At 34.3% G+C, this 27,738-nt stretch overlaps 7 protein-coding genes, 1 long non-coding RNA gene and 1 other non-coding gene across 12 annotated transcripts; 5 read left to right on the forward strand and 4 right to left on the reverse strand.

The window, feature by feature from the left end:
- Nucleotides 1-6,639: 6,639 nt before the first annotated feature.
- TRNAL-UAG (transfer RNA leucine (anticodon UAG)) lies at nucleotides 6,640-6,719 on the reverse strand. Its single transcript has one exon. It is a non-coding gene; the product is annotated as a tRNA-Leu (tRNA).
- Nucleotides 6,720-7,191: 472 nt separating this feature from the next.
- Nucleotides 7,192-9,813, reverse strand: LOC105956784 (chaperone protein dnaJ-like protein). Its single transcript, XM_012980684.2, has 8 exons — nucleotides 9,401-9,813; nucleotides 8,689-8,806; nucleotides 8,489-8,602; nucleotides 8,248-8,334; nucleotides 8,086-8,162; nucleotides 7,849-7,976; nucleotides 7,586-7,719; nucleotides 7,192-7,496 (listed from the first exon to the last, which is right to left on the reverse strand). The coding sequence occupies exons 1-8, from the start codon at nucleotides 9,598-9,600 to the stop codon at nucleotides 7,419-7,421; spliced, it is 936 nt and encodes a 311-aa protein (XP_012836138.2). The 5' UTR covers nucleotides 9,601-9,813; the 3' UTR covers nucleotides 7,192-7,418.
- Nucleotides 9,814-10,661: 848 nt separating this feature from the next.
- Nucleotides 10,662-12,026, forward strand: LOC105956785 (protein S40-7). The gene has a single exon (XM_012980685.2). The coding sequence runs from the start codon at nucleotides 11,185-11,187 to the stop codon at nucleotides 11,845-11,847; it is 663 nt and encodes a 220-aa protein (XP_012836139.2). The 5' UTR covers nucleotides 10,662-11,184; the 3' UTR covers nucleotides 11,848-12,026.
- A 2,939-nt stretch (nucleotides 12,027-14,965) lies between these two features.
- On the reverse strand, nucleotides 14,966-16,830 carry LOC105962551 (uncharacterized). Of its 4 annotated transcripts, none has more exons than XR_016034991.1 (4): nucleotides 16,533-16,830; nucleotides 16,324-16,424; nucleotides 15,650-15,721; nucleotides 14,966-15,261 (listed from the first exon to the last, which is right to left on the reverse strand). It is a non-coding gene; the product is annotated as an uncharacterized LOC105962551 (long non-coding RNA). The 4 variants fall into 4 exon arrangements; XR_016034993.1 differs by having other exon boundaries at nucleotides 15,650-15,750; XR_016034992.1 differs by lacking the exon at nucleotides 14,966-15,261 and adding an exon at nucleotides 15,344-15,428.
- A 466-nt stretch (nucleotides 16,831-17,296) lies between these two features.
- LOC105956513 (NAC domain-containing protein 90) lies at nucleotides 17,297-18,510 on the forward strand. The gene is made up of 3 exons (XM_088826498.1): nucleotides 17,297-17,518; nucleotides 17,637-17,968; nucleotides 18,148-18,510. The coding sequence occupies exons 1-3, from the start codon at nucleotides 17,335-17,337 to the stop codon at nucleotides 18,379-18,381; spliced, it is 750 nt and encodes a 249-aa protein (XP_088682624.1). The 5' UTR covers nucleotides 17,297-17,334; the 3' UTR covers nucleotides 18,382-18,510.
- Nucleotides 18,511-18,703: 193 nt separating this feature from the next.
- On the forward strand, nucleotides 18,704-22,514 carry LOC105956788 (mitochondrial fission protein ELM1). The gene is made up of 12 exons (XM_012980688.2): nucleotides 18,704-19,002; nucleotides 19,140-19,287; nucleotides 19,402-19,459; nucleotides 19,907-20,003; nucleotides 20,242-20,391; nucleotides 20,525-20,651; nucleotides 20,744-20,856; nucleotides 20,932-20,995; nucleotides 21,150-21,243; nucleotides 21,342-21,450; nucleotides 21,716-21,834; nucleotides 22,303-22,514. The coding sequence occupies exons 1-11, from the start codon at nucleotides 18,883-18,885 to the stop codon at nucleotides 21,818-21,820; spliced, it is 1,185 nt and encodes a 394-aa protein (XP_012836142.2). The 5' UTR covers nucleotides 18,704-18,882; the 3' UTR covers nucleotides 21,821-21,834; nucleotides 22,303-22,514.
- A 415-nt stretch (nucleotides 22,515-22,929) lies between these two features.
- Nucleotides 22,930-24,230, forward strand: LOC105956789 (casparian strip membrane protein 1). Its single transcript, XM_012980689.2, has 3 exons — nucleotides 22,930-23,421; nucleotides 23,583-23,706; nucleotides 23,807-24,230. The coding sequence occupies exons 1-3, from the start codon at nucleotides 22,973-22,975 to the stop codon at nucleotides 24,020-24,022; spliced, it is 789 nt and encodes a 262-aa protein (XP_012836143.1). The 5' UTR covers nucleotides 22,930-22,972; the 3' UTR covers nucleotides 24,023-24,230.
- A 67-nt stretch (nucleotides 24,231-24,297) lies between these two features.
- On the forward strand, nucleotides 24,298-26,605 carry LOC105956787 (uncharacterized). The gene is made up of 6 exons (XM_012980687.2): nucleotides 24,298-24,965; nucleotides 25,178-25,279; nucleotides 25,398-25,529; nucleotides 25,635-25,882; nucleotides 25,984-26,107; nucleotides 26,226-26,605. The coding sequence occupies exons 1-6, from the start codon at nucleotides 24,765-24,767 to the stop codon at nucleotides 26,439-26,441; spliced, it is 1,023 nt and encodes a 340-aa protein (XP_012836141.2). The 5' UTR covers nucleotides 24,298-24,764; the 3' UTR covers nucleotides 26,442-26,605.
- LOC105956514 (putative F-box protein At2g36090) lies at nucleotides 26,523-27,669 on the reverse strand. Its single transcript, XM_012980367.2, has one exon. The coding sequence runs from the start codon at nucleotides 27,667-27,669 to the stop codon at nucleotides 26,611-26,613; it is 1,059 nt and encodes a 352-aa protein (XP_012835821.2). The 3' UTR covers nucleotides 26,523-26,610.
- Between the last annotated feature and the right edge of the window lie 69 nt (nucleotides 27,670-27,738).

Genomic DNA, 27,738 nt, shown 5'->3' on the forward strand with positions numbered 1-27,738 from the left:
TACTAATACTAATACTAATACTAATACTAATACTAATACTAATACTAATACTAATACTAATAACAATACTAATAATAATATTAATATTGGTAGTAATAATAATAGTACTATTGATATTAATATTGATACTAATACTAATACCGATACTCGTACTAATACGGGTACTCATACTGATACTAATTCTAATCCTAATATCAATACTAATACTAATACTAATACTAATACTAATACTAATACTAATACTAATACTAATACTAATACTAATACTAATACTAATGCTAATACTAATACTAATACTAATACTAAGACTAATACTAATACTAATACTAACTAATACTAATACTAATACTACCAATACTAATACTAATACTTACTGATATTGATACTGATACTGATACTGATATTGATACTGACACTGATACTGATACCGATACTGATGTTAATACTGATACTGATGTTGATAGTCATATTGATACTCATGGTAATATTAATATTAATTATAATACTATTACTAATACTGATATTCATACTAATACTGATACTAATATTGTTACTCATACTGATACTGATGCTGATAAAAATACTAATACTAATACTAATACTAATATTATACTAATAATACTGATACTAATATTAATATTGATATTGATACTGAAATTGATATTCATATTGATTTTGATACTGAAACTGATACCGATACTGATATTGATACTGATACTGTATTTTTTTATGATACTGGTACTGATATCGATACTAATACTTATACGGATATACTGATATTAATACTAATATTAGTACTAATACTAATACTATTACTAATATTAATATTAATACTAATATTGATACTAATACTATTACTAATACTAATATAAATGTTAAAACTAATTTTAATGTTAATGATACGTATACATATATTGATACTGATACCGATACCGACTGATACTGATATTGTTATTGTTATTGTTACTGATACTGATACTGATATTAATACTGATACTAATACTGATACTGATACTGATACTGATATTGATACCGATACTGATACTGATACTGATACTGATACTGATACTGATACTGATACTGATACTGATATCGATACTAATAATGTACTGATACTGGTAGTGATATTGGTACTGATACATGTTGTGGTACTAATACTGATACTTATACTGATACCGAACATAATATTGATACGAATACTTACGCTTATGTTAATACTAATATTTGTACTAATACTAATACTAATACTGATACTAATACTAATACTAATACTAATACTAATACTAATACTAATACTAATACTAATACTCATACTAATACTAATACTAATACTAATACTAATACTAATAGTAATACTAATACCAATACTACTACTAATACTAATATTAATACTAATACTATTATTAATACTATTACTAATACTAATATGTTAATATTGTTAATGTTAATGCTAATACTAATTTTGATGCTAATGCTAATCTAGATATGCTAATTATTATGCTAATGCTAATTATGATTGTAATTCTAACATTATCCAAATCCTTATCGTATTCCTAATTCTATTCATAACACTAATAATAGTTCTAATCGTAATCCTAACCATAATCTTATTCCTAACACTAATCATAAGCCTAATAATTTTAATACTAATAATGTTAATGCTAATCCTAATGTTAATTCTAATTCTAATTTTAATTATAATTCTAATCCCAATCCTAATACTAATGCATGTCACTACTTATCGTACTAAGCATAATCATAATCTTAATTATAATCTAATACTAATATCAATCATAATTCTAATATTATATTAATCCTAATTACAATCTGAAACCTATTTCTAGTATTAATACTAATACTAATTCAAATAATCTTAATTATAATTTATAATACTAATATTAATCACAAATTCTGATTTTGCAACAATTTTTTTTTGCAATGATATATTATTCAGTATAAAAAAAATTATATTCAATCTTGAACCTTTATATCAACTTTCTTAGGTGTGGCAGTTGAACCATAAAAAACACATATGAATATGTTAGAAATTAATATTTAATTATATTATCAAACTGACATTAAAATTATTTAAAATACTATAAGGGTATAAGTAAGCGTTAAGACGTAAAAGAACAATAATCATTGTTAATAAGATAAATTATGAAAATTCTCTTGAACTTAGGTGAAATTACAGAAAACACCCCCACTTATCGGTGATTATACCAAACCCCCCTGATGTTTGTTTCTGTCTTACACGACCCCCTTATGGTGTGATTTTTTTACGGAATCTTTTTTATTCCATGTAATGTCCCAAAAAATATGGAGTCCACCATTGCAGACGTGACATTTCTTTTATAGTACTTTTTAAACTAAAAAGTTACCCTCAGGGTTGTCATGGTAATAATAAAAAATTGTGAAAGTGTTATTTAAGAAGAATAAAGATTTCGTGTAAAGTTCACCTGAGGGTAATTTTTGTCTTTAAAAATTACCATAAAGAAATGTCGTGTGTGCAGGGTATAATAAACATTATTGGAATATTCCACGTAATAATCCTTGAAAATCATACCATAAGGGGGTCGATGTAAGACGGAAACAAACATTAGGGGAATTATTAATATAAACTATTTACGGCAAGAGCATTCGAGTGGGATTATTAAATAAGCTATCAAAACATTTAACCACTATTTTTATACTCTAAGATAGTAATTTTTAATTCTAATAGAGTTATGAATTGAGGTATTTTGACATTTCATCTTTCAAAATGTAAAAAATACATTATGCAATCATGCAGAATAAAATATCAAACATGAGTTATGAATTTAACCACCTCAGTGTCCATTTAGAAAATAACATGTCGCAATTAGATATATTTAATTAACAACTATTTAATACCTATGGTTGAAGAAAATACATTTAGATAAATATCAAAACAAAATATTAAATAGCACATAAATATTTGCGAACTCATTTTGATACTTTTGGGTTGGAGTTGGTGTAGATATTTACTTCATTATATTTATTAGAATTATAATAAAATGCTTATTAGTGGAATACAATATATAGTATATACAATCATTATACATTTTAAACAAAACAATTGATATTCTTAATGTTAGCCATTAAATAAAGTGGATAAACAAATTTAATTCCAAAGATTTAGAATTATTATATTTTGAAATATATAAAATCAATTCGTTTTTTTATGAATTGATTAAACTTAACTTAGGTTATTCAATTTATTAGTATAATCATAATAAAATTTGTATTTTAATTAGTATATAATTAAAAAAGGTTAAATCAATCGTAAAGTTTATTGTCACTGGAATCAGTGAAGAAAAAATAATTATTTAAATAATAACATGAAATTTATGTATTATAATTTTCAATATGGTAAATAATTGGGAGTACATTACTCTACACATGGAATAACAAATAGTGTCAATTTTCGCAAGATAGTAAATTCAAACATGTATCTTTCTTTTTTACAAATAATATTAATATATAATATTAAATTAGTAAAAAAATACATATTCTCTGGTCATGTTCATGTAAAATGTATAATATCAAATAATTTATTCTGCAATATGTTTTTTGAATATAAATCCAATTTTATGAATTAAAATTTAAAAAAATTCGTAACACCGCCAATCATGCAATTATAATAAGGGAAGATTTTAAATCGAATTTAACTAAATTCAAATTAAATTAATTATAAAATTAAATTCAAAAATAAATTTATTTAGGGTTTCCAAGAAAGTTGATATATTTAGAGCATTTTATAAATGGTAGGATATAAATAGATAAATAAAATAATTAAATATATTTAATTACCTTTAATTTTGGAAAATGATGACATGTTTTTTGATGATTTATTTCCACCAATCAATTCGCCACTTGGGATGAAATTGAGGACATGTCATCAATTAAAATTGCCAAATGTCAATCAATTAGCTATGCAATTCAACTTTTATATATTATATAGATTAATTCATATTCTGTTGTTCAAATGATAAATATAAAATTTGTTAAACTTACAAGTTATAAGATACAAAATACATCATTCTATACAATTTCAATTCCGGTACGTCAAAAATACATTACAAATTATATGGTTTGGCATGGAAATTACCCTCGAATAATAAAACTATAAATATTTATTTTTAGTATATAATTAATAAATTGTAGTGTAAAATATTATATTATATATAGGAATGTGTATAAAATATGATATAAAATACAAACAAAGATACATACTTAATTATTGAATGGGCCTACAATTTATTTACTTAGTGGACCACGAGCCCAAATATTAAAAATCATTAGCACAGAGGTCCAATTACCTTCGAGTAAGGGTTTGGCCCGATAATCTTAACTAAGGTATAAATAAATGTTTGAACTCATTCCTTAGGATACGTCCTATTATATAAGCAATATTACAACATGTATTATCTGGACTATTTTTATTATCCGCGGGTCTGACTTGAGCGTCGGAAGGGGTTTACGTGTTCTATGATCACAGGTATCTCAAGGTCATCAAACTCGTGACTCACTGATTCGCTTTGCTCGTCCAGCTCATCCTACTTCACTCTCTAAAGTGATCTAAACTCTAGTATCATCAATACGTAATTACCGGACTTTTTAAAGACGAAAGTCAAATACTAAACGGAACTACTGACGGCATACGGGCCAAAATTTCGATCTAACACGTAAACACACCTATATATATGAATCAAATCTAACGTATGTGGTTTGATTATGTTTTCGGATGTGGTAATGTTATTCCACATGAACCGTATGAAGTAAATAATTACCCTTAACTAGGGTTGTTCATGGGTCGGTTTTACCCGACAACCGACCCATTATCTGCCCGACTATTCAGGCCGATAATTGCCCACCAACCGACTCGTTTTGGTCGGGCCGATAATTTTAACCGACCCATGCATGGTTGGGTCGGGTATAGTTTCTAATTTGTTGAAAAGTCGGTTACCCGACCAACCGATTTTTTTTTTTTTTTTTTTTTTTAATAATTATTTTTATATTATTCTTTTCGGTTCTATTGATTATTAATTTCAATATTTAATTTTTGACCTTTCGGTGAAATGAATAAAAATACACAACGGAAAAAACTCTATTCTCTTTTTTCCCCTTGTCTTCGACTATTCTCTCTATCAACCATAGTTGCCTATGTATCTCTCATCTCTCTCTATGAGCCCATCGTCGCCGACGCGCCATTGTTTCCTCCAAAGATTTACCTCTAGCCCTCTCTAGTTTTTTTCTAAACTCTAAGGTATGAATTTTTGTGTTTCTCAAATTAAAATTAAAAATTTCAGAATTTTGTACTGTGAAAGTGTGAATGGCTGAAAGTGATTCATTTTCGTATTTTATATTATTTTTGGAATTTTAATTTGTAACATGTGATATTGTTGAAAATTTATTTTGGGCATGAAATCTTGGAATGTTTGTTGCTTCATTTTGATAGAGGAATAGAATATATATATATATTTTTAATTAATGTGGCCGATATTGGCCGATAACTTCAACCGACCCGTTAAGGCAACCGACAAAGTCGGTTGCCAATCATTACCCGACTCACAATAGTCGGACCGGTAATGGTTTTACATATTTGTAAGAGTCGGTTGGTCGGGTCGGGCCGATAATCGGCCGATAATCAACCGACCCGACCCATGAACAACCCTACCCTTAACCAATGAATTATGAGACTAAGTTAAAGTTTTACAAGATAAACGTCCAATTTATATACAAGTCCAATTCATTATATTTGGAAAAAGAAAACGTTAATATACACATTTTTCTATTTTATGGGGGAATGCAAAAATAGCATTTTTTGAGGGAGCGAAATGCAATTTTTCCTAAATACTTAAAAATTAAAAAATACACATTTTTCTATTTTGTAGGGGGAAAATGCAAATAGAATCTTTTGAGGGGGCGAAGTGCAATGTTCCCTAAATACATACACAAAAAACACATTTTTCTATTTTGTGGGGAGGGGAGAGCTAAAAAATAGCATTTTTATGTGGGGGAAATGCAAAAATACCATTTTGTAAGGGGGCGAAGCGCAATTTTGCGTCAATACATAAAAATTTAAAATCGATTTAACATGTAAACACACCTATAAATATGAATCAAATCTAACGTATGTGGTTTGATTATGTTTTCGGATGTGGTAATGTTATTCCACATGAACCGTATGAAGTAAATAATTACCCTTAACCAATAAATTATGAGACAGTTAAAGTTTAACAAGATAAACGTCCAATTATATATAAGTCGAATTCATTATATTTGGAAAAAGAAAATGTTAATATACACATTTTTCTATTTTATGGGGGAATGCAAAAATAGCATTTTTTTAGGGGGCGAAATGCAATTTTTCCTAAATACATAAAAGTTAAAAAAATACACATTTTTCTATTTTGTAGGGGGGAAATGCAAATAGAATCTTTTGAGGGGGCGAAGTGCAATGTTCCCTAAATACATAAACAAAAAACACATTTTTCTATTTTGTGGGGGGGATGCAAAAAATAGCATTTTTATGTGAGGGGAAATGCAAAAATACCATTTTGTAAGGGGGCGAAGCGCAATTTTGCGTAAATACATAAAAATTTAAAAAAAAATATTTGACAGCTGTGGGATTTGAACCCACGCCCTTTCGGACCAGAGCCTAAATCTGGCGCCTTAGACCACTCGGCCAAACTGTCATTGATGTCTAATAATTCTTAAGTACCTTATTTATTTTAATTGCTACTTTGAGCACATGAATTCAGAAGGCAGGCATCCATTGCTGTCGGAACATAAAACACATAATTTCATCTGTCTTTTTTAATACAACATTGTTCGTTCAGAAAATAATAGTTTTATTACTATATGCAGCATCTATGTGTAAATTATAACAGATTTGGCATAAGTGGTAAATTCCACTCACTGGCGAATGTATTCAAGAACTGAAGTGGAGTCAGGCCCAACTGGCACCCTCGGCCAATTATTTTTACCACCTACATATTCGTTCCGATACTCGATTTATGTCACCTAGTTCCGTTATACACTTACCCATCGCCCAATTTTATGAAAGCATATTATTTAGATATAGCATATTACATGTGAATCTACAGTCTAAACACAAACTGAACTCGCTCTGTATTTCGTTCCAAACCTCTAGGTCTTTGCACATTATTGACACATAAAAAGACAAAGTAAACATTACCTGTTGCAAAGTGTTTAAAATCACCAGACAGCTTAATATTATTTTACATTGTACAGCAGTTTTTACACTGTCTTCTTGCTTGTAAAACCTCTTTCTTTGAGAGTGTACATATAGCCTATATAGGTAACCTCAGCTGACTAAACAGAGGGGGTGGGGTGGAGGTGGGGGGGGGGGGGGGGGGGGGGTTGTGGATGTTTTAGTCGAACGGTTCTATTCTTGGGTCGTGCTCACTCGCCATCATCATCCCTGTGCAAAGGCATGTTGGGCACATTACCTGATATAGATGCAAAAGTAAACCGTCATTTGTATATTATTACGGATTGAATTTTGAATTGTTCATGATTTATAGTAAAAGATATATACCTTTCCAGCCCCGGAGCAATTTAGACACCGTTTAGTAGTTGGTGCATTCAACGGGCGATCAGAGGCACTCGCTACTATTGGTTCAATCGACAAACACAAACCACTTGCTGAACAACGGGCACATGCCAAGTATCCTGTATTCACATGCAATTTAAATAAAAAAAATAAAAAATAGGTCATTGAACATTGAAATTAATTTCAATTAATCCTGGTGTAGGCAAAGAATTAGTACCACAGAATTGAATTTAATCCTAAATAAATACCCGTTCCATGGCAGTATTTGCATCTTTTCTTCTCTTGTTGCTCAACGTTGTTAATCTCTAACAACATCAAAGCTGAAATAACCCCCACTGCCCCACCCGAGAACGAGGCCACAATAGGATCCACCTGGCTGTAACAATTGTTCAATATTTCAATCGTTTAATCTGGTTTTTGCTTTGCCAAACAATGACAAGAATTTACAGAAAATTAATGCATGGGATCTGAAAATAATATAATACCTTAACTGCATCGGCAAATGCATGTTCATTATGAAATCTTCATAAGAAGTGCCTCCTATACCCAATTTTAGCTCAAGCTGCAATACGGAAATGATTCAATAGTCGGATTCTTAGATAATTCAGAACCAGCAATACTTTTCAGTGTAGAATCTAGAAGCTTACAGTTGGTGCAATTAAACCCCCGAAAACAATGATTCCAGATATGAACGAAAAGCTTGTCAAATAGAGCTGCTTCAGTGTCTTTGGCGTCTATTTCAAAAGAATAGATAATAAAGTTAGGTACCATTCAGAAATATTGATAAAATTTAAAATAAATTTCATTAGTTCCGCTACAAAGATTACAAATAATGAGCACGAAGCAAATGAAGTGGGAAATAATGGTAATATTGTTCGTTTAAATTACCACATTAGGAAGAAAGGGAATTGATGACGGGATATCTGGCATCTCACTTTCGTCTGGACCATCGTAAAGAATATCCATACCCTTGATGCGTTCTTGCACTCTTAGCCTCCTCAACTTCAATAAGGATAGGAAAATAAGTTACACTCGTAATTGCAATGAAACAACTAAATAGAAGAAGAAAAAAACGAGGGGAAACACACTTCTTCCATGAGGAGAAATATTTTATTGCGTCTGCTTTTAATGTTGTCTTGGATTTCCTGGGACTGCATCTGAACAAAATCCTGAACAGTCTCTGGTCCTTCTATAATGCAGAAGTTGCTGCAAAACAAGTATTGGATATGTAATTTGTAAGATAGACGAGCTAATGTGGCCCTCCAATGTCAATCTAAATATTATTCCTCGATTAGTACATCGATGAGAAGTTATAATATTGGCATGCCGGCCCCTCAGTTTCAAACACGAAACCACTCGATCGAAGAAATAATCACAATTTTGTTTTATCACCAAAAGATAACCAAACTCAAACTGCAACAACACCAAAAAGACCAAAACTACGAGCAAATAAATTCTCACGATAACAAGGAAAAACGAAATCATCAACAAAGGAAGCACAATAGGCTATAAATAAAATCACTGATGGTGCATCATTTGAGCAATCTTGTATGGTTGTATTGAGAGATAAACTAAATCAAATTCAGTAGAACCTCGATAAATTAATAAGCTCGTTTAAATAATATATTTTTTGGTCCCAATTCGAGCACAATTGTATTAAAAAATATTTCGCTAAATTAATAGAATTTGGTAGGTTTAAATGAAGAATCAATCAATCAGTAAACAAATCAATAGTAATCACGCATTCGAATGTACAGAGAGCTCATAAATTAGGAACCGGCGAACAAATTAAAAGTCAACCTTGCGCCGCTGTCCGCGGGAGGAGTGCCGGAATTAGATGAAGAAGACGAATTGGCGGCAATAAGTTTGCTTTTGGGGCATACATTTCTGTTTCTCAAAAAGCAGATTTGTTTGGGGTCTGTGCTGCTGCTGATTAATACGAGAGATTTGGATGACGAATGGAGCGAAGAAAGGGGAGAGCACAAATAGAAAGAACTCATCTCTGATTCTCTCTCTCTCTCTATCTATCTTCAACTGCTCATCCAATTTCGATTCTCTCTCTCTCTCTCTCTCTCTCTCTCTCTAAATGTGAGCGAGAGTGATGGGGGGTGGGTGGGTGTTCGGAGTTTCTTATTGTTTTTGTCTGCAAGCAGTCAACATGAATAGGATCTTTACGGGAATGTGATGTCAAATGATGCTGAACATACCAAATTAAGAAAGTAAGGCTATTTATTTTGGTAATTATAGAAATTCGGGTCGGGTAATTAAAAGGCCGAATTGCTAAACGGGGTTAATATATTGCAACAGGCGTATAAAAGGCCCAAGACTTTGAGAGAAGTCCAAAAGTTGTACACTTGGTAGGCCGGTTATCCATTATGTGTGTGGAATGGGCTTCTAGTTTTAGTGCTTAACTAAAGAACTCTAGAGTTTGGATTATTAACATAATTGGGAATTAAAATATTCAACAATCATTAGAGTAGACTAATTTATAGTTTATTTTCACTAATTGTTGTAGGTTTCAAACGTAGGTATGCATCCATTTGAGTTAGTTTAAATGATCATGATTGATCTTTGATTATATAATTTTGCAATTAGGTTGACAAAATTTAGATGTAAGCTATAAGTGGTAATTCGATGGATTAACGTATTAGTACTTTTAGAAAAAAATCCATTTTTTTTTTCCAAAAGTACAAAACTAATTTCGATTATATTTGGAAAAAAATGGGAAAAAATCAGGAATAAAAATTTGGTAACCGAATCGTCAAAATTTCAGAAATTCCATTACAATTTCCTACACTGTGTGAGCATATATTATCTAAGATTAAGGCATCTTTTTGAATAATCATTCAATCAACGTAAAACACGGATGTAGGAGAATCATAAGACATAGTTAAATAATTGTTTACCAACATAATGATTTATGTAGTTTCTTGGTCCGCCACTCCTCCTTGCAGCATATATTGAGCCACTATTTCTCACGATATTTTATATTATATATCAGAAAATAATTATAGTCATTAATCCAACACTTTATTATTATAGTTCCACTAAAATATTAATAAATTATAAAAATTAATACTTCGCAGTCCAGATCCATAATCCATACTTGGACCCTCCAAGAAAAACAATGGGAAACGTGAAAGAGCAAAGGAAAAGAGAAGATGACGACAAGCGCGTGGAGCCCACTCTAAGACTTTGTTTCCATTTTCCTATTTTATTTTTAGAAAATAAAATGTCTTTAAAGCGCAAACAAATATGACGTCATATTTTCGTTTTACCCCTCACATAATTAGACCCTGCCCCACCACCACTTCACATTTCCCATCCCATGTCCCACTCGCCGCAACCCTCACCCACTGTGTTATCCGCTGCGACGCTGCGTCACGCTCAGAATACTACAACTGACCTCTGCCGTTGATTCTATAGAATCATCGAGTGATTAACGGCCACGATTCATTGTGTGGGTCCCATGGGATGCGGTAAATATATATATTTTTAATTCTTATGCCGTTTGTGAAGTATAAAAACAAACACTATTACCCACCAGGCCACTACTCTCTTACGTCTACCTAGACAGTGGGAAAATGGATCGGAAAAATTTCATCGGCCACCGCCACCGGCGATCGCCCTCCTCCGACAGGTTTTTAGATGTTTTCTCTCCTCCTTCTACCGACGGTGCAATTTCCTCTTCTCCGTCCGCAGTCGAGCTCAACGAAGACGACGTCTTCTACACCAACGACTTCTCCGAACAGCAGCGGAGCGGCCCCACCTCCGCAGTCAACCACCGCTTCCGTCAGTCCTTCCGCCAACCGGAGAAGTTCGGAATCCTTGCTGCGTTGCCGGGGGACCACCGGAACTCCGACGTCATTCTCCAGAAACCTGCTTTCCCTCCCTCCCCAACGACGTCGCTCTCTCGCGATGTTCCGTCGATTCCGAAGCCTAATTCGTCGGCGGCGGAGATGAAGTACTCTCAGTCGATGCCGATCCGGCGCTTCCAGCAGTCGGCGCCGGTTAGGGTTCCGATGATGGCGAGAAAGCCGATGAACGGGGAGCTAGACGACGTATCGTTGGGAGATGACGTGGACGACGAGGAGGTTCTGCCGCCGCACGAGATCGTGGCGCGTGGATCGTGGAGAAACGATAAGACTGCGTTCTCCGTGGTGGAAGGCGTGGGCAGAACGCTCAAGGGGAGAGATCTACGGCAGGTGCGCAATGCTGTGTGGCGCCAAACAGGTTTTCTGGACTAGTTTATTTTTCTAGCATATTTGATACAATTACTCATTCTTGTCTTCCGATCTGTGGAATCAGTAAATAATTTAGAAGCTTATTCAGAGTTGGTCCAGAAAAAAAATACCACCACATATGAACATTATTGTGAAGTTTTATTAGTGGTGATGTTTAACTTGATACAGATTTTTCTTTTTTTGTTTAGACTTGTCTTGAAATGTCTCTATTTTTTTCCAAATTTGCCTCCGTTATTCAGATTATAGAATTTGACGTCTTTGGTCACAGATTTTAACAATTAAAATGCTCCATTATTCATTATTCAGATTTTAATCAAAGATACGGTTACAAATTGTATCATGGTTTTAATAAATTGGGACTAATTACAAGTATATTTCAGTTCTCTTAATTCATGATGTCTCAAGTTCAATATAGGGAAATTATTATAAATTTTACTTGGGATTAATAATTAATTATTATTATAAAAAAGTTCTAGAACTGAAAATGACAAGGATGGGCTCCACTCCAATGATTGACACAAAACGACACAAAACAATGTATGAAGAATAAAAAATAATTGAACCACGAGTTTGCATTCATTGGGCGTAGCCCATCTAAGATGTTCCAACACAAGCCCATTAGTATTTACAATGTTGAACAGAATTTAAAAAATATTGAAAGTGAATATGCTGCAACCTGTTCGAATGTAAAATGAGTGAACGGTCAGAATATCAATAAGTATTTACTTGATAGCTCACAAAGAGAATAAGCCACTCTCGCCAAGTAGAAACATTTCATCATTCCATAATAAATTTTGAAATAGGAGGAAAAACAAAATATTAATAGAGCTCAAAGAACAAAATCTAATTTGTATAATAAAAATTAAATAGAATGATGGCAAGTCAGAATATCAATAAGCTTTGTTTATACGCTCAGAGAGATCAAATAACCTCTCGCGCAACTAATAGTTTCCTCATTCTTGCCAAATAAATATTCAAATTCAAACAATAGTGTAAAAAATGTCGCCCATCTTGAACAACAGAGATAATTCATAACCTAATTTTGGATAAAATAAAATTGCACGAGCCGAAACTTGCGAAGAATTAAATATCCAGAAATAAAAGGAATTGCCTCTGGTAATCAGATCTGAGAAGGGGCTAAAAATTGAAATTCTCAAAAGGAAAACCCTAGAGAGAATCCCAAAACACACACAAATCACACACTTTACACACACAAAACATGTGCGTAAACTATGCGTGTGTGTATAGATTCAATATTGCGCGGCTATGACTCAAAACGCTTCCATTGATGATTGTGGAAGGCGATCTTAAGGGCTGCGCTTACAGATCAAATGAAAATTGAGCTTCAAAAAATAAAAATAAAAATAAAAATAAAAATGAAATTGTGCATACGTGAAGAAGATGATCTGTTAAATTCAGCTGCTTCTCGCAGAGATTCGTCGCTCAAGAAACAAAATTTTTAGCTGGAGACAACTGAGGAAGAGTGAGTGAGTTATATAAAGATGATAGGGTTTCTTTAGGTTACCGATATTGGGCTTTCAATTGTTGGCCCAATATAAATTGAATATTTAATTATATATTTTTTGCGATTTTATGTAAACGGGTACTATTATGAAACGACCCGGCCCAAACTAGCGAACTATAAACAATGTCCGTTAGCCCGTTATATTATGCTGCTGTGTACAATGTATTAGTTCTGTGTGCAAATTGAAACTATTGAATATTTCATATTATTTATAAAAATAAAAAAAAAATAAAAAAAATTGTATATTTCATCACCCTTTCTCATTTAGACCAAATTATATGCCCTATGGATTTTGTGAGGAAGCTGACGTGAAAATCAATCTAGACTTTCAAGGGTCAATGCGTTCTTATTTATATATCTCTTGTCAATAAGTCAATTTGTCAATATTATTGAATTCCAAGTCTTTTCAAATTTCAAGTCAAACTTACATGATTTGTTTTTTTTTTTTTTTTTTTTTTGGTAAATTACAAAAAATCACTGGAAGAAGTTGAATTACGAAAAACACTCTCATCTATTCGTAATTATCGAAATTCCACCGACGTTTATTTCCATCATGCATCGACCCTCTTACGGTGTAGTTTTTCACAAAAACTTTTTTATTCCGGTTAATATTTTAGCGAAAAAATATCAATTCTACCTCTGAGAACGTCACATTTGTTTATGCTACTTTTTACAGACAATGATTGCCCTCGAATGGGTAAATGCTCCCTTAGGGCAATTTTTGCTTTTAAAATTAGCATAAAGAAATGCCACGTTGGGAAATATTACTTGAAATCAAAAAGATTTAATGAAAAATCGCACCTTAGGTGGGTCGATGTAAGACGAAAACAAACATTTGGGGGTTTTGGTAATTACGGATATGTAGAGGTATTTTTCATAATTTATCCTAAATTTAGGGGTTTTTCCATAATTTACCTTTTATTTTATTTTATGAACTATGTATAGTGAGTGCATTTCAAGTCTTAGTTTAGAAGGTCACGCACACTTAGGCCTTTGCTAATTGGGAAGAATAAATTAGGTTGATTATTTGATGTTATATAGGGTGAAATATTAATAGGTGGATATACAAAGTATTAAATAAAAAATACAAATATATGTCTAGACTTTATCAAGGAACTCTTGAATTTTTGGTCAAAGTCTCATAAAAATTAAGAATATTGTACATGGTAAATTGGCATGCATGTGAACATAGAAAATATTGAATGTGTTCTTTTTCCTCGTATAAGACAAACACTACACCATAAAAGCCCTTTTCTAACACTTATATCCGTTAGAAATAATTTTTCCAACAGCGAAAAAGGGTTAAAAAACGCGTGTTAGAAATCCAAGGTCGGAAATTTCTAACGGATATAACCGTTAGAAAAATAAATAATTCTAACGGTTATATGCGTTAGAAATACCATTCTAACGGTTTTGATTGTAACACGTTAACTAAATTTCTAACGGATATAACCGTTAGAAAAAATTACAAGATATTGAAAAAAAAATTATTATTAATTTTATATTTTTCATTTTCATCAAATTTAAATTAACATGCACATTAAGTTTAGCAATATATTAAAGCATTCATCAAATAACTGTAAAGAAATAATGGAGTGCAAATAATACCATCAAAATATTAAAATATATTTTCATCAATGTAAAAGATGATAAGAAGCCCGAACAAGTGAAAATATACACAATTTTCCATTCCAAAAAACTTGTAAGTCATAATTTAGAACCAAATGAGATACAATCAATGTACATATGATCTCGGTTAGAAAAGTAGAGCTCCGATAATAGTGAGAGGCAAATTCTCCGACGTCCAGGAATTAGAAAATATTGATGTGCTAAAGTTCAAGCTAGTAATCTCAAAGGTGAAATCTTCCCAGCAAGAACTATAGACGATGCACCTGAGATACCATAAGAAATTATAAAGTGCTTATTGATGAGAAACTTATCTTGAATCAAATGAAGAATTCCAAACCATATATACCTGGATACCATCATTGAGCATAAAATGAATTATTCGGTATTTATCAAGTGGATTGAAAGCATTGGGATTTGCAATGTCTTCAAACTTCTCATATATATATATATATATATATATATATATATATATATATATATATATATATATATATATATATATATATATATATATATATATATATATATATATATATATATATATATATATATATGAGAAGTTTAGTTAAAAAAAGCAGCAAAGTGCAAAAATAAAATCATTAAATATACATGATTGACATTGCAAAAAGAACAGTATTCAATAGCACATACCTGTATAAAGATTTCCTCACCAGAGTTCTGTTCAATTGCAGACATGAACTATTCTGGGAGCTTAGCATATTTCTATAAGCAAAAGGAATGATCAGTAACACCTTATTCATAGAAAAAAGAAGACATCATTTAGATATGTGCAGTTCTAATCCTAATAACAGATTATAAAGTTCAACCTAACAAAAAAAAAAGAGATGATAAAAACTCCACACTTAAGCAAAATAATAGATTATAAAGTTCAACCCAAGTGCAATGTACAACCTGGTAGACTTGAGAAAGAAACCGGTGCAGGTACAAGGCCCATAGAGTTTTGAGTTTTTTTTTCTAATCTAGTAAACTATAATCAATATTAGAAAAGCTACTCTAATGTAATCTCATAGCTCACTTGTTAATCTAGAGGTAGAAATCTAAAATTGCTACGGATACTAACTATATTAATAACAAAACATCTCTCTGCAACACAAAAAATTACTACAAAAGTGCATAACAACAAAAAATTACTCTATTGAACATTGTATATTTGTATGTTCTTAAATTTCTGGAACCACATATACTTGTTTTTAACAATTGGAAAGATCTGAAGTAATACATAAAAAAAAAAAAAAAAAAGATTATTAACTTTACTTTACTAATAATCTTAAGAAACACAAAAACTAATATATTAAAGATCTAACATGTATCTTCTCCACGTCTTTATTACGAGAATTTTCAATTGTTGCTATTCTTCTTGTCCTAATAACATCCATCAAATTCCTTTTCTGAATGATTCTAGCTTCTGAAATTACTTTTTAGTTAGGTTGGGTTGAAAAGTGACACCCTTCGATGTTGAACTAATTTCTTGTTATTTTTTGAACAAAATGATAAATAGAAACAAAAAAATTACCTCAAATTCCTGCTATCGCTCTAATTTTCATTGCTCGATGGTGGGAATCGGACAAAAATGGAGTATGGTGGTCGGTGAGGGAATTGAAAGTGAAAACCCTAGACCCTAAATCGCTATCGTTGTTCCGTGGGGATGAAAGGGTGCTTTAATTTGCATCTGTGCTATAAGACTGCTGCGATAGCCGACGGCAGAGGCAAAGACGGGGCGAACGGTGGAGGCGGAGTTGGAGACGGAGCGGACGGCGGAGGCGGAGACGACGACCTTCTCGTAGTTCCTCTCCTCAGCAAACTACGCGTGCAGAGGAAAATGAAGGGTTTGATGTTTCTCTTAATTAGAAATTAAACCTTTAATTAATATAGATTAAAATAATATAATTTAATAGAATGTAATATAATTTAATAGAATGTAATATACTTGTAAAATTATTAATCTCAAATAAAAAAATGACCGTATACATTACTAACGGACACAATTGTTACAAATATTTTGTCAAACTGTTAGAAATTTAATAAAAAATGTAGATAATTAATACTAACAAATAAGTTCAAATTCTAACGGTACATAACCGTTAGATATTTCTAACGGACCATATATGTTAGAAATTACAAACTAATGGCGTTAGAAAAACCTCATTTTGGTGTAGTGAAATATACTTTCTTTTATAGGTCAATTTGGAAAACAATGTGAGTTGGTTTACTTGAGTTTCATTCGTCAATTACTATAAATATACATATGAGTAGAGAAAAGGAGATCGATATATATATGGAGTAAAATATTATTTGATAATTAAATAAATAAATATATGGATATTATTGATGATGATGATGAAGTAGGTACAATACTACTACCAGGTTTTAGATTCTATCCTACACAGGAAGAATTGGTTTCCTTCTATCTGCAAAATAAGCTCAACGGCACGAGACCCGACGTTCACACCGTTATACCTGTCGTCAATATTTACGATCACAATCCATGGGATCTCCCAAGTAATTTTTTATTTATATATTTTATTTACATTATATTTCATTTAATTAATGCATGGAAATTAAAAGTTGATATATATATATTAATTGGTTTGTTTGTTATTTTCAATATATAAAATAGAATTTGGTGGAGAGTTTAGCCCGGCGGATGGGGAGCAGTGGTTTTTCTTCAGTCCTCGGCAAGAAAGGGAATTTCGGGGAGGAAGGCCAAACCGAATGACGAATGCCGGATATTGGAAAGCAACTGGCTCTCCGAGCAATGTTTATTCTATTATTAATAATTGTTCGGTGATTATTGGTATGAAAAGAACCATGGTTTTCTACATCGGAAGAGCTCCGAACGGGACCAAAACTATTTGGAAAATGAATGAATATAAGGCTTTTGATAATTATTCTAATTGTGAACCTTCAATTCACAATTCCTCCTCATCAACTAATGTTGCAGATCCACAGGTAATTTATAATTTAATTTCAGACGATTTTTTTTTGGAAATTGATCGATTTATTCGATATATATATATATATATGATCATGCAAATTAATGAATATATATATGTGCATGTTTGATGTTCATTTAACTCATTAATTCCTTGATTTTCTAATTCATATTTTTGTGTGTGCACTGCATGCAGTTAAGGGAAGAAGTTAGTTTATGCCGGATATATACAGGATCAAGAAGCATAAGGGCATTCGACAGACGGCCAACTTCCGAGCCTGCAGCGGAGGCGGTGCATCACCACTCTAGTGGCGGCAGTTCATCACCGCCGGCATCCCAGAATATTAATACAGCTACTGATGAGAACTCCGAGGGCGGCGGCGAACCATGCTGGGACGCTGATCAGCTTTTCAACTGGTTCTTTACATGAAAGCTTGCCAATTAGGATTCACCAAATAAAACAAAAAATGGAAATGCATACGTCAGCATCCTAGATTAAGTGTTTAATTAATTAATTAATTAGGAGTTTATAAGTGCGATGAATAAAGCCGGCTTGATTTTAATATTGTTAGAAGAAAAAATTATTTAATTACGTTTAATAGGCTCAGGCCCAAATACAATAATGGCCCAAATACAAGAGAATTAAATTTCACATGTACATTAATCAATTTCACAAGAGAATTAAATTTCACAAGTCCAACTCAAATACAAAACATTTATATTAATTATCATTCTTAAAAATCAGATTAATTAATGAAATCATTTTTAAATCAGATGAAAGAATCGTAAATATGGAACTGAAGATCAAACATCAAATATCGAAGTCGAAGACCAAAGTTGAACTGAAGTGTAACTGCATTCAATTGATAAATAGAAAACCCTAAACCCTAGTCCACTCACAGAGAAATTAAATAGCTCGAGGCATTGATGAATGAACTCAATGCAAACAATCCGGAGAGCAATTGTAATCGGTAACGGCTTCGCCGGCGCCGAAAATCAGTGCATTGGCTTGGTTCGAGCTCTGCGTCTCTCCGATGACTGCACTTTATATGTAAGACTATTTATTTCGAATTCATTTTTTTTTAATTAATGATGCAATATATTATTTCAATTTTCCCGAGCTGATTGATTGCTGTCAGAGTTTTTAACCTTTTTTTTTTTTTAATTTAATTTTGATTATTGTTGCAGCGTGTTAGTAGACCGAGAGGGGGAATGAATGAAAAACTTCATTGGTTGCCGGTTTCTGCTCACAAACAATTAGAGCGTGTTGTTAATTGGATAAGTGGAAAACCATTTCAAACAAAGAAATTGGTGCCTTTTCCAGCTGAATGGAGAGGTAGTAAAGGATTACTGACACATAATACTGTATTATTCTTTCATTTTTTGCTACTTGAATTTTTTTTATCTCCCCCTTAATTAATTTGTGGCTGAGTAAATGTTATGGTCTCAGATGTTTTGGAGGCAGATCCAAGGCAAATTGCGAAAGTCGCTCGGGACTCGTTTCAGAGGTGCTTGTTTGCAATTTGCAAATCTGTTATGTATTTTGACTGACATTGATATGAAATGGACAACATTGCAATGCATTTTTTTAATCAGTAGATATTTTCTAGAGAGTTTTCGACTGAGTCTGAGTAAATCTCTAAATATCAATGTGCTTGAAAATTATATCATGTGTATTTTGTTCTGATGGTTCTCATTTCAGACTTACATGCTACAAGTAAACGACATATATATATACAATTTATGAGGAGTTTTTCTTTGTTCATTATCGCCATCCTTGTTACACTATTCAGTATTATGAACTGAACTTGATTTGCACCCTTCACAATTCAGAGAGATACAGTTTGATATGATTTAGGCTAGCCACTACTAAATGTAGGGCACGTTAATTAGTGAGTAAGTCTAGATGTTTTCTTTTTTGCATGTTCTCAGATTTAATCTTAAAAATATTTTAGGGATGGTCCCATCTTGGTGGTTGCATCAGGTCGTGATACAGTTGCTGTTGCAAGTTCCGTTAAGAAGTTGGTTCCGGACAATGTTTTTCTTGTTCAGGTATCACGATTTGCAAAGTATTTAATTCTTTAATATGGTTTTTCTATTATGCTTTAGGCAGCTCCAGAGTATAAGAATTAAGTAGAGGAGATATAAGAATTAAATGAGATTTTTGCAGCATAACTGCCTCGATATATAGGTTTGTATTTGACATAGTTTGGACTTTCGAAACACAATCAGTGAAGCAAGGGTGCACATTTCCTTCGATCTTTGAAATCTTCTAACTATTTGGTTACAGATACAACATCCACGGTCTCGTCTGAACAGATTTGATCTAGTGATAGCACCTAGCCATGACTATTATCCCTTAACACCAGAGGCACAGAAACAAATGCCTTGGTTTCTAAGAAGGTGGGTAACACCTCGAAAGCCACCTGATAAACGTGTGGTATGTCCCTTTTTTCATTGATTATAGGATTTGTCGCTTCACAAATTCTTTGTTTTGAAAGTCTGTGCAATTGTCCGCCTTTCTTGAATTATACAGAGGTTATAGGCTTTGCTGAGATAAATGTTATTTTTAGGTCCTTACAGTGGGAGCTCTACACCAGGCTGATTCTGCTGCTTTGAGAAGTGCAGCTTCTGTTTGGCATGATGAGATGGCTCCGTTGCCTAAACCCTTACTCGTTGTTTCCATTGGAGGGCCTACAAGTATGTTATACATTTGATTTTTGCAGAGTTCTTTTTATGCTCTATGTCAAACTTCTAACTCTGAGGTTTAAACGTGTCCGAACATACCATAGGGCACTGCAGATATGGTGCAGATCTTGCAATGCAGCTGACAGCCTCATTGAAGAATGTTCTTCCAACTTGTGGGACCCTCAGAATATCGTTTTCTCGTCGAACTCCCAAGATTGTTTGTACACTTTTTCAGAGTTTTATATAATTATTCACTTATAGCTAAATGCTTATTCATGTTTGTGACATACAGGTATCTGACATCCTGGTGACTGAACTCTCAGACCATCCTAAGGTCTACATTTGGAATAATGAAGGTAATAAGTTGAAATAAAGTAACAAGTGTTGATTTAAGATAAGTAGGTTCATTATGACTCAGAGACTAGACAATGGAAATTCATTTTTCGTGGCATTTCATTTATTTTTATGACGATATTTTCGTCTGACTTGCATCTTTACGATACTGTTCAGATCCAAATCCACACGTGGGACATCTAGCTTGGGCAGATGCTTTTGTCATCACAGCTGATTCCGTAAGCATGTTGAGTGAGGCATGCAGCACTGGGTATGTGGCAGTATATCTATTATCACAAAGTTTACATTTTATTTTATTTTATTTTTGCAAATGTGGATTATTTCTATGCCTGATTTTTTAAACTGCAGGAAGCCTGTTTATGTAATTGGAGCCGAACGGTGCACATGGAAATTTGCACATTTTCTCAAATCCCTGCAATGTAGAGGAGCAGTTCGACCTTTCACTGGTGAAGAAAATGTGATTACGCCTTCTCTCACTTGTTTTTTTTTGTAATTGTTTTACGGTGTTGAACTTTAAAAAGAAAAGTTTCGCCTAAATACAAGTAATTTTTCTTACTAAAGAAGAGTTGCTTAAAGAACGAGCAATCTGTTTTGACATGATTCTTAAGCGACTTCTATTATGACCTTTTTCGCTACTAAAAAGCGACAAACATATGTCATATTTTGTTGCGTGCAATTTAAACAAACTTTAGACAATGCTAATATGCGTCTTGATTGTCCAGATTTCAGAAAAATGGCAGTATTCGCCACTACGTGATACCGAGAAGGCAGCTGATGAAGTTATCAAGGCACTTGCAGAACGTGGATGGAGATTGCCTGTACAATGAGTTTGCAAACAATGGTATGTCAATGTTTCTAGTGATTAAGCTAATAGGCGATAAGGGTTTGGTAAAGCAAATATCTGATAAAATTCATATTAAAAAGAGAAACTCCTTCACATTACATTATGAGCAATATCCATTCTCGATAACTCCTTTCTTTGTCACACTTGCATTTTATTTACTGGATAAACAAGTTTCGTACCTCATGAAACTTAAATCACAGTGATCATCGTAATTTTGTGAATGAGGAAAAATCAACTGTTTAACTGTTGGTATACAGGGTATGCAAAACGTGCATCTAGATCGATGGATTTGTACTTAAAATATTTGAGGAAGGGTTGCAATAGAACTCCACATACAAAATCCACTAAAATAAGTTCAATTTGAGAGCTAAAAATTTGAAATGTAATGTCAAATGAATGAATCCACCCAAGTTTTTCGTTTCGGGTTTTTACATGAAATGGCTGAAATTATATCCTCATTTGCAGATACGAGGTGAATGATTTGTTAAAAGCATGACGGCGAGCTGATAAATGCACACGATGACATGAATTTCTCTACGAATAATTGTTTTTCGCTGTCATATTGACTATTTAAATTATTGCATCAGCTTGTCTTATTTTTTATGGCGTTCCAATGTTTGTTCAGACTTCAGACAATATATATATGTCTATTGCCTTTTTCATGAAGAAGCTCAAAAGAGACCCTATTATAACATATTGGTGGTAGTGGATTAGGGGAAGCCGTTTGTTGTTAGTTGACCAATCATTCTAATAACCTCGTTTAGCTTTATCTTTTGTTCCATTTTATTTCTAATTACATCTGCTATGCAACCCAAACAATTCATGTTTGACTTGTGACAGAACATAGAAGACCCCTTTGCACAATGGAAAAGACTAATTTGGCTCTGGGAATTGATTGGAATAATATTAAAAAAAATAAAAAGTCTGTAATGTGTAGTAGTAGTTTAATTTGCAACCTTTAATCATTAATCTAATGCCTAACCATCTGCCCCAACAAAGTATTTTCCAACTTAAAATTGAAAAAAGTGATCAAATTTTAATTCTTAACTAACAGAAAAGCTATTAACAACTCCTCTTGCTCCATTATCTTTACAACTAAACTATCTACATCATCCCAATTTTCAATTTCTAAAGCATGTTAACTAACTGCATCCAATCCCTATATATACTACCCATCTTCCTCTTTCATATATATCTCACAACCTTTATTCGAGCTTTCAAAAACGAGCAACTAAAACACGAAAAAACTCGAGTTTTCCCTACTATCTTCTCAACAGTTGCATTAATCGAGATGGAGAAGAGTGAAGCAACCACCATTGACGTAGCAGAAACAAGCAGAGAAAGCAAAGGGAAAGCACCGCTTCTCCGGGATCCACCGGCTTGGGTTCCGGCGGCCGTTGAGCGACAAAGGGCGGCTCCTGCGTATAAAAGAGGGGTTGCAATATTCGACCTCATCCTCCGCATAAGTGCTGCCACCGCAGCTTTAGCCGCCACGATCACCATGGGAACCACCGAGCAAACCCTCCCATTCTTCACCCAGTTCTTCCAGTTCCAAGCTAGCTACGACGATCTTCCTACTTTCACGTCAGTCTTTTTTCTACACTTACACACACACTCTGTTTTATATTACCATCCCTACTTTCACGTCAGTCTTTTTTCTACACTTACACACACACTCTGTTTTATATTACCAAAAAAATAAATAAAAGGATAAACATTTAATTTTATGTCTTCTTCTTTGTCAGGTTCTTCGTGATAGCCATGTCAATAGTTACCGGTTACCTTGTTCTTTCCGTACCGTTCTCCATTGTCTGCATTGCTAGACCTGTAGCTGCTGCTCCACGCCTCCTCCTCATTCTCTGCGACACAGTAAGATCCAAAAAAAATATGTATATATATACGAACATAATAATGATTATAAAAATTGGATTTTGGGAAAAGCAATAACGATGTTTGTTTTCGGTTGTAGCTGGCGGTTACGTTGAATACTTCCGCAGCGGGAGCGTCGGCTGCGATAGTGTACTTGGCGCACAATGGGAACTCGGACGCGAATTGGCTGGCGATTTGCCAACAGTTCAACGACTTCTGCCAGAGGACCAGCGGAGCGGTGGTGGCTTCGTTTGTGGCGGTTGTGCTGCTCATTTTCCTGGTGGTGCTCTCTGCTTCTGCCCTAAAGAAACATTGAAATTAAAACAACATTTGCGTGTGCATGAATTTCATTTTCATTTTTTTTTTCACTCTTTGTAAGTTGTTTTTAATTTTTAATTTGGTGGTTCTGTTGTTTATTGGCTGGTGAACCGATTCTTGGATTTTTCTGTGTAGATCGAAAGAAAAATCAAATTGTACATCACATTTGTTATATTGCAATTTACAGTTTTCGTTTTTCCCTTTTATTCGACATTTGCAATCAGAATTCGGTTCAGTTTTTATATTACACTTCAAATGAAAATACTTTTAATCGTTTGTTTTAATTTCTAAATACACACACAAAAAAAAAAAAAAAAAAAGAGGGAAAAGGAAATATGAACTTATTGACTGTTAAAAAAATTGGGGTGGATAAAAGTAGAATTAGCCCAATCAATAGAACTGTATTTGCTACTAATTTGTGTATTTAGTTTTCCATTATCATTTAAAAAGAACAATATATTACTTTTGATTTGCTGTAGTAGTATAGTGCCGAAGACGAACAATTGGGGAAATAGGGTTAGGGTTTATGCGATCTGTGATGGGACAACGCAGAGGAGTTCGTGTATCTATTTCGAAGGAACGGGGTCCCAAAAAACCTAGCCTCATCGAGAATCCAACAGCTGATGATCGAATCTCCGATGGCAGCGGCGGATTGGTTCAGCAGGCGGCAGTTTCGACCTCCGGCGTCGATGGAGGATCGCCGGTGCCGATGAACCGGGATTCCCGAGAGCGGCGACTCCATGCGTGAGCCATACCAACAACCGGCAGGCCCGCAATTGAGTCAGCAATTGAGTCAGGAACTGGTGACTCAGTACAAGACGGCGTTAGCAGAGCTTACTTTCAACTCAAAGCCAATAATAATGGACTTGACGGTTCTCGCCGGTGACAGTTCGCGTGCTGCGGACGCCATTGCAGACACTATCTGCACCAATATTATTGAGGTCACTCTGAACTTTTTTTTTCAATAATTTACTGGTAGATTTAGTCCTATTTGATGCTCTACTCAAACTGTAATGATGCATAGCTGTAAATTAGTTGTGGTTAAAGTAAATACTTATGGATTTTTACAGCTATTGATCATAATTTTCATCTTTTCTACAGTATTATCTGTTACAGTATTATCTGTTACCTGATGTGTGGAATTAATTTACAGGTTCCTAGTGAGCAAAAACTACCTTCTCTGTATTTGTTAGACAGTATTGCGAAGAACATTGGGAAGGATTACGTAAAATGCTTTTCTTCAAGATTACCGGAGGTCAGATTTTGTGAAATATCGTTTGTTGTTTTGTCATTATTAAGTATTCATCGCTGCTTGCATATACTTTGGTCATTATTCCCGTAAAGGTGACCGTACTTTGTGGTGAATTTACCAGGTTTTCTGCGAGGTGTATAGGCAGGTCGATCCTTCGATGCATAAGGGTATGTGCCACCTTCTCGGCACCTGGAATAGCATATTCCCTTCTCAGACAATTGAGTTGATTGAGAAAGAGCTTGAATCTACCAAGGCAAGGCCCTCGATAAGCTTTATATAATATAAATTTTCCCAAATATTCTTACCATTCGCCACTAAATGATTGTAAATTGTAATAAGAGCCATACGTATGCCACAGAATGTACATGATAACGAGTCGAAGGAAGATAATAAAGCCTCAGCCGATTCTAAATCTTCTTCAGAGTCTGATTCTCTGATTCAACAACACGAAGAGAAAGAACAGCTTCTGCGGGTCCCGCCCTACAAAAAGGGATTGGCAGTATTCGACCTCATCTTACGCATAAGTGCCACCTTAGCAGCTATAGCCGCCACATTCACCATGGGAACCAAAGGGCACCCCCTTCCATTATTCACCCAGTTCTTCCAGTTACTTCTCTAGACTTATATCTACTCTCCGTTTTCTATTTTATAAAATACGCAATAAAAAATTAAAAAAATGAAATATTTTATGTTTTGTTGTTCGTTAGGTTCTTTGCACAAACCATGTTGATAGTTTCTGGATTCCTTACTATCTCTGTGCCCGTCTCCATTGGCTGCACTTTTAGACCTGTAGATGCTGTTCTACGCCGCTTCCTCATTTTCTACGACGCAGTAAGCTCCCAAAAACTATATCTATATATACATATCATTACTATGATTTTAAATATAGTATTTTCGAAAAGCAATGATGATGTTTGTTTCGGTATATTTTATTTCTTGGTTGTTGTAGGTGATGGTTTCGTTGACTATTCCTGTGGTGGGAGCATTGTCTACGATCGTGTACTTGCTGCACAATGGTGACTCTGATGCGAATTGGCTGGCAATTTGCCCGCAGTTTGATTCTTTCTGCCGGAGGACTAGCGGAGCTGCGGTGGTGTCGTATGTCTTGGTGGTGATGCTCGTTTTTCTGATGGTGCTCTCCGCTGCTGCTCTAAGGAAACCTTAATCAACATATTTATGTTCCAATGTTGATCAATTTGATTTTAGTTTTTCTCTTGGAATTTTCTAGTTAAATAAATAAATCAAATGAAAAAAATGCAATTTATTAATTTTTTAAAAAGAAAAATATACAATTCTGATTTATTTATATAATCAATTATCTTTTCTGCATATTGTTATCTGCACAAGAAATAACACCAGAAAGCAAGAACGATAGATACACCAGAAGCCAAGCACAACATATCCAAAGCTCCCTCTGTTCTCAACTTTCTCTCTCTTCTCTCTCTCTTCGTCTTCTCAAACTCTCTGTACCTTCTCCGCCCTTCTCGCACCCTGTTTTTCCCTGTCCCCTTTTTGCCGGCCAATGCCCCTTCCAAAATGACCATACTGTCCTTCCCATTCAAGTGAATTCCATCCACGTCCTCGATTTCCAATTTCACTTCCCTCACCTGCATCTCGCCGCCCTCGGACCCACCGCACGTGACCACTATCCCGGCCTGCACGTGACCGTGGCCGGCCGTGGCCATGATCGAAGCGAAACGCACCTGTAGTTCCCCAGTCAGCCAGTGGCGCTGCACCGCGACGGGCTTGTGTGATGAGATGTTCGCCGCCCGCCGGCCGATTGGGTCGATCAGAATCCAACTCAGTGTCATGCTGTCGAGAATTTCTGCAGCTGATTCGTCTCCGGCGAGGTACTTGACGGCGGTGGGGACCACGTCCTTGGGCTCCAGCAGGTCGATCCGGAAGGGAGAGGAGCGGAACCACCCGCCGTCGGTTGAAGTTTCGTGGAGTTTTGTGAAGATTAGATTGTCGTGGTATTTTATATCGACGGCTGAGAGTAGTTCCGGCGGTGGTGGGTTTAAGGATGAGTGGCCGTGACAGCTTTGATCAGTTAAGAGAGGGAAAGCGTGTGAGAAGAAGGCCCGAGGCCCGCCGTCGGGGAAGGCGGAGATGAGTTGGCTGACTTCTGGTGAGGCGGCGGTGGACGGCCAAGTTGAGTGGCATATGTTGGACCATAGGTTGTCCTGGACGGAATGGCGGCGGAGAGTGGTGGTGCAGCAGGCGGCGGAGGCGAGAGATGGCCCGTCTAAACGGGGGAGGATGTGGGCTTCGACGATATCTGGATGCAAGGTGGAAAACCCGGTGGCGGAAGGCGGTGGCGGAGAGTTGACTTGTTGTGCCGGCATATTTTTTCTTGGACTGCGGTTAGTCATTAGTGCTTTATGAGTGGACATTGATGAAACTATTAATAATGATTTGAGTGGTAGCAATTTGATTCTGTGCTAATCGTGTATTATTTACAT

Source organism: Erythranthe guttata, chromosome 12, assembly GCF_056151865.1.
Source record: "Erythranthe guttata isolate IM_541 chromosome 12, IM_541, whole genome shotgun sequence".
In the NCBI taxonomy this organism is placed as follows: domain Eukaryota; kingdom Viridiplantae; phylum Streptophyta; class Magnoliopsida; order Lamiales; family Phrymaceae; genus Erythranthe; species Erythranthe guttata.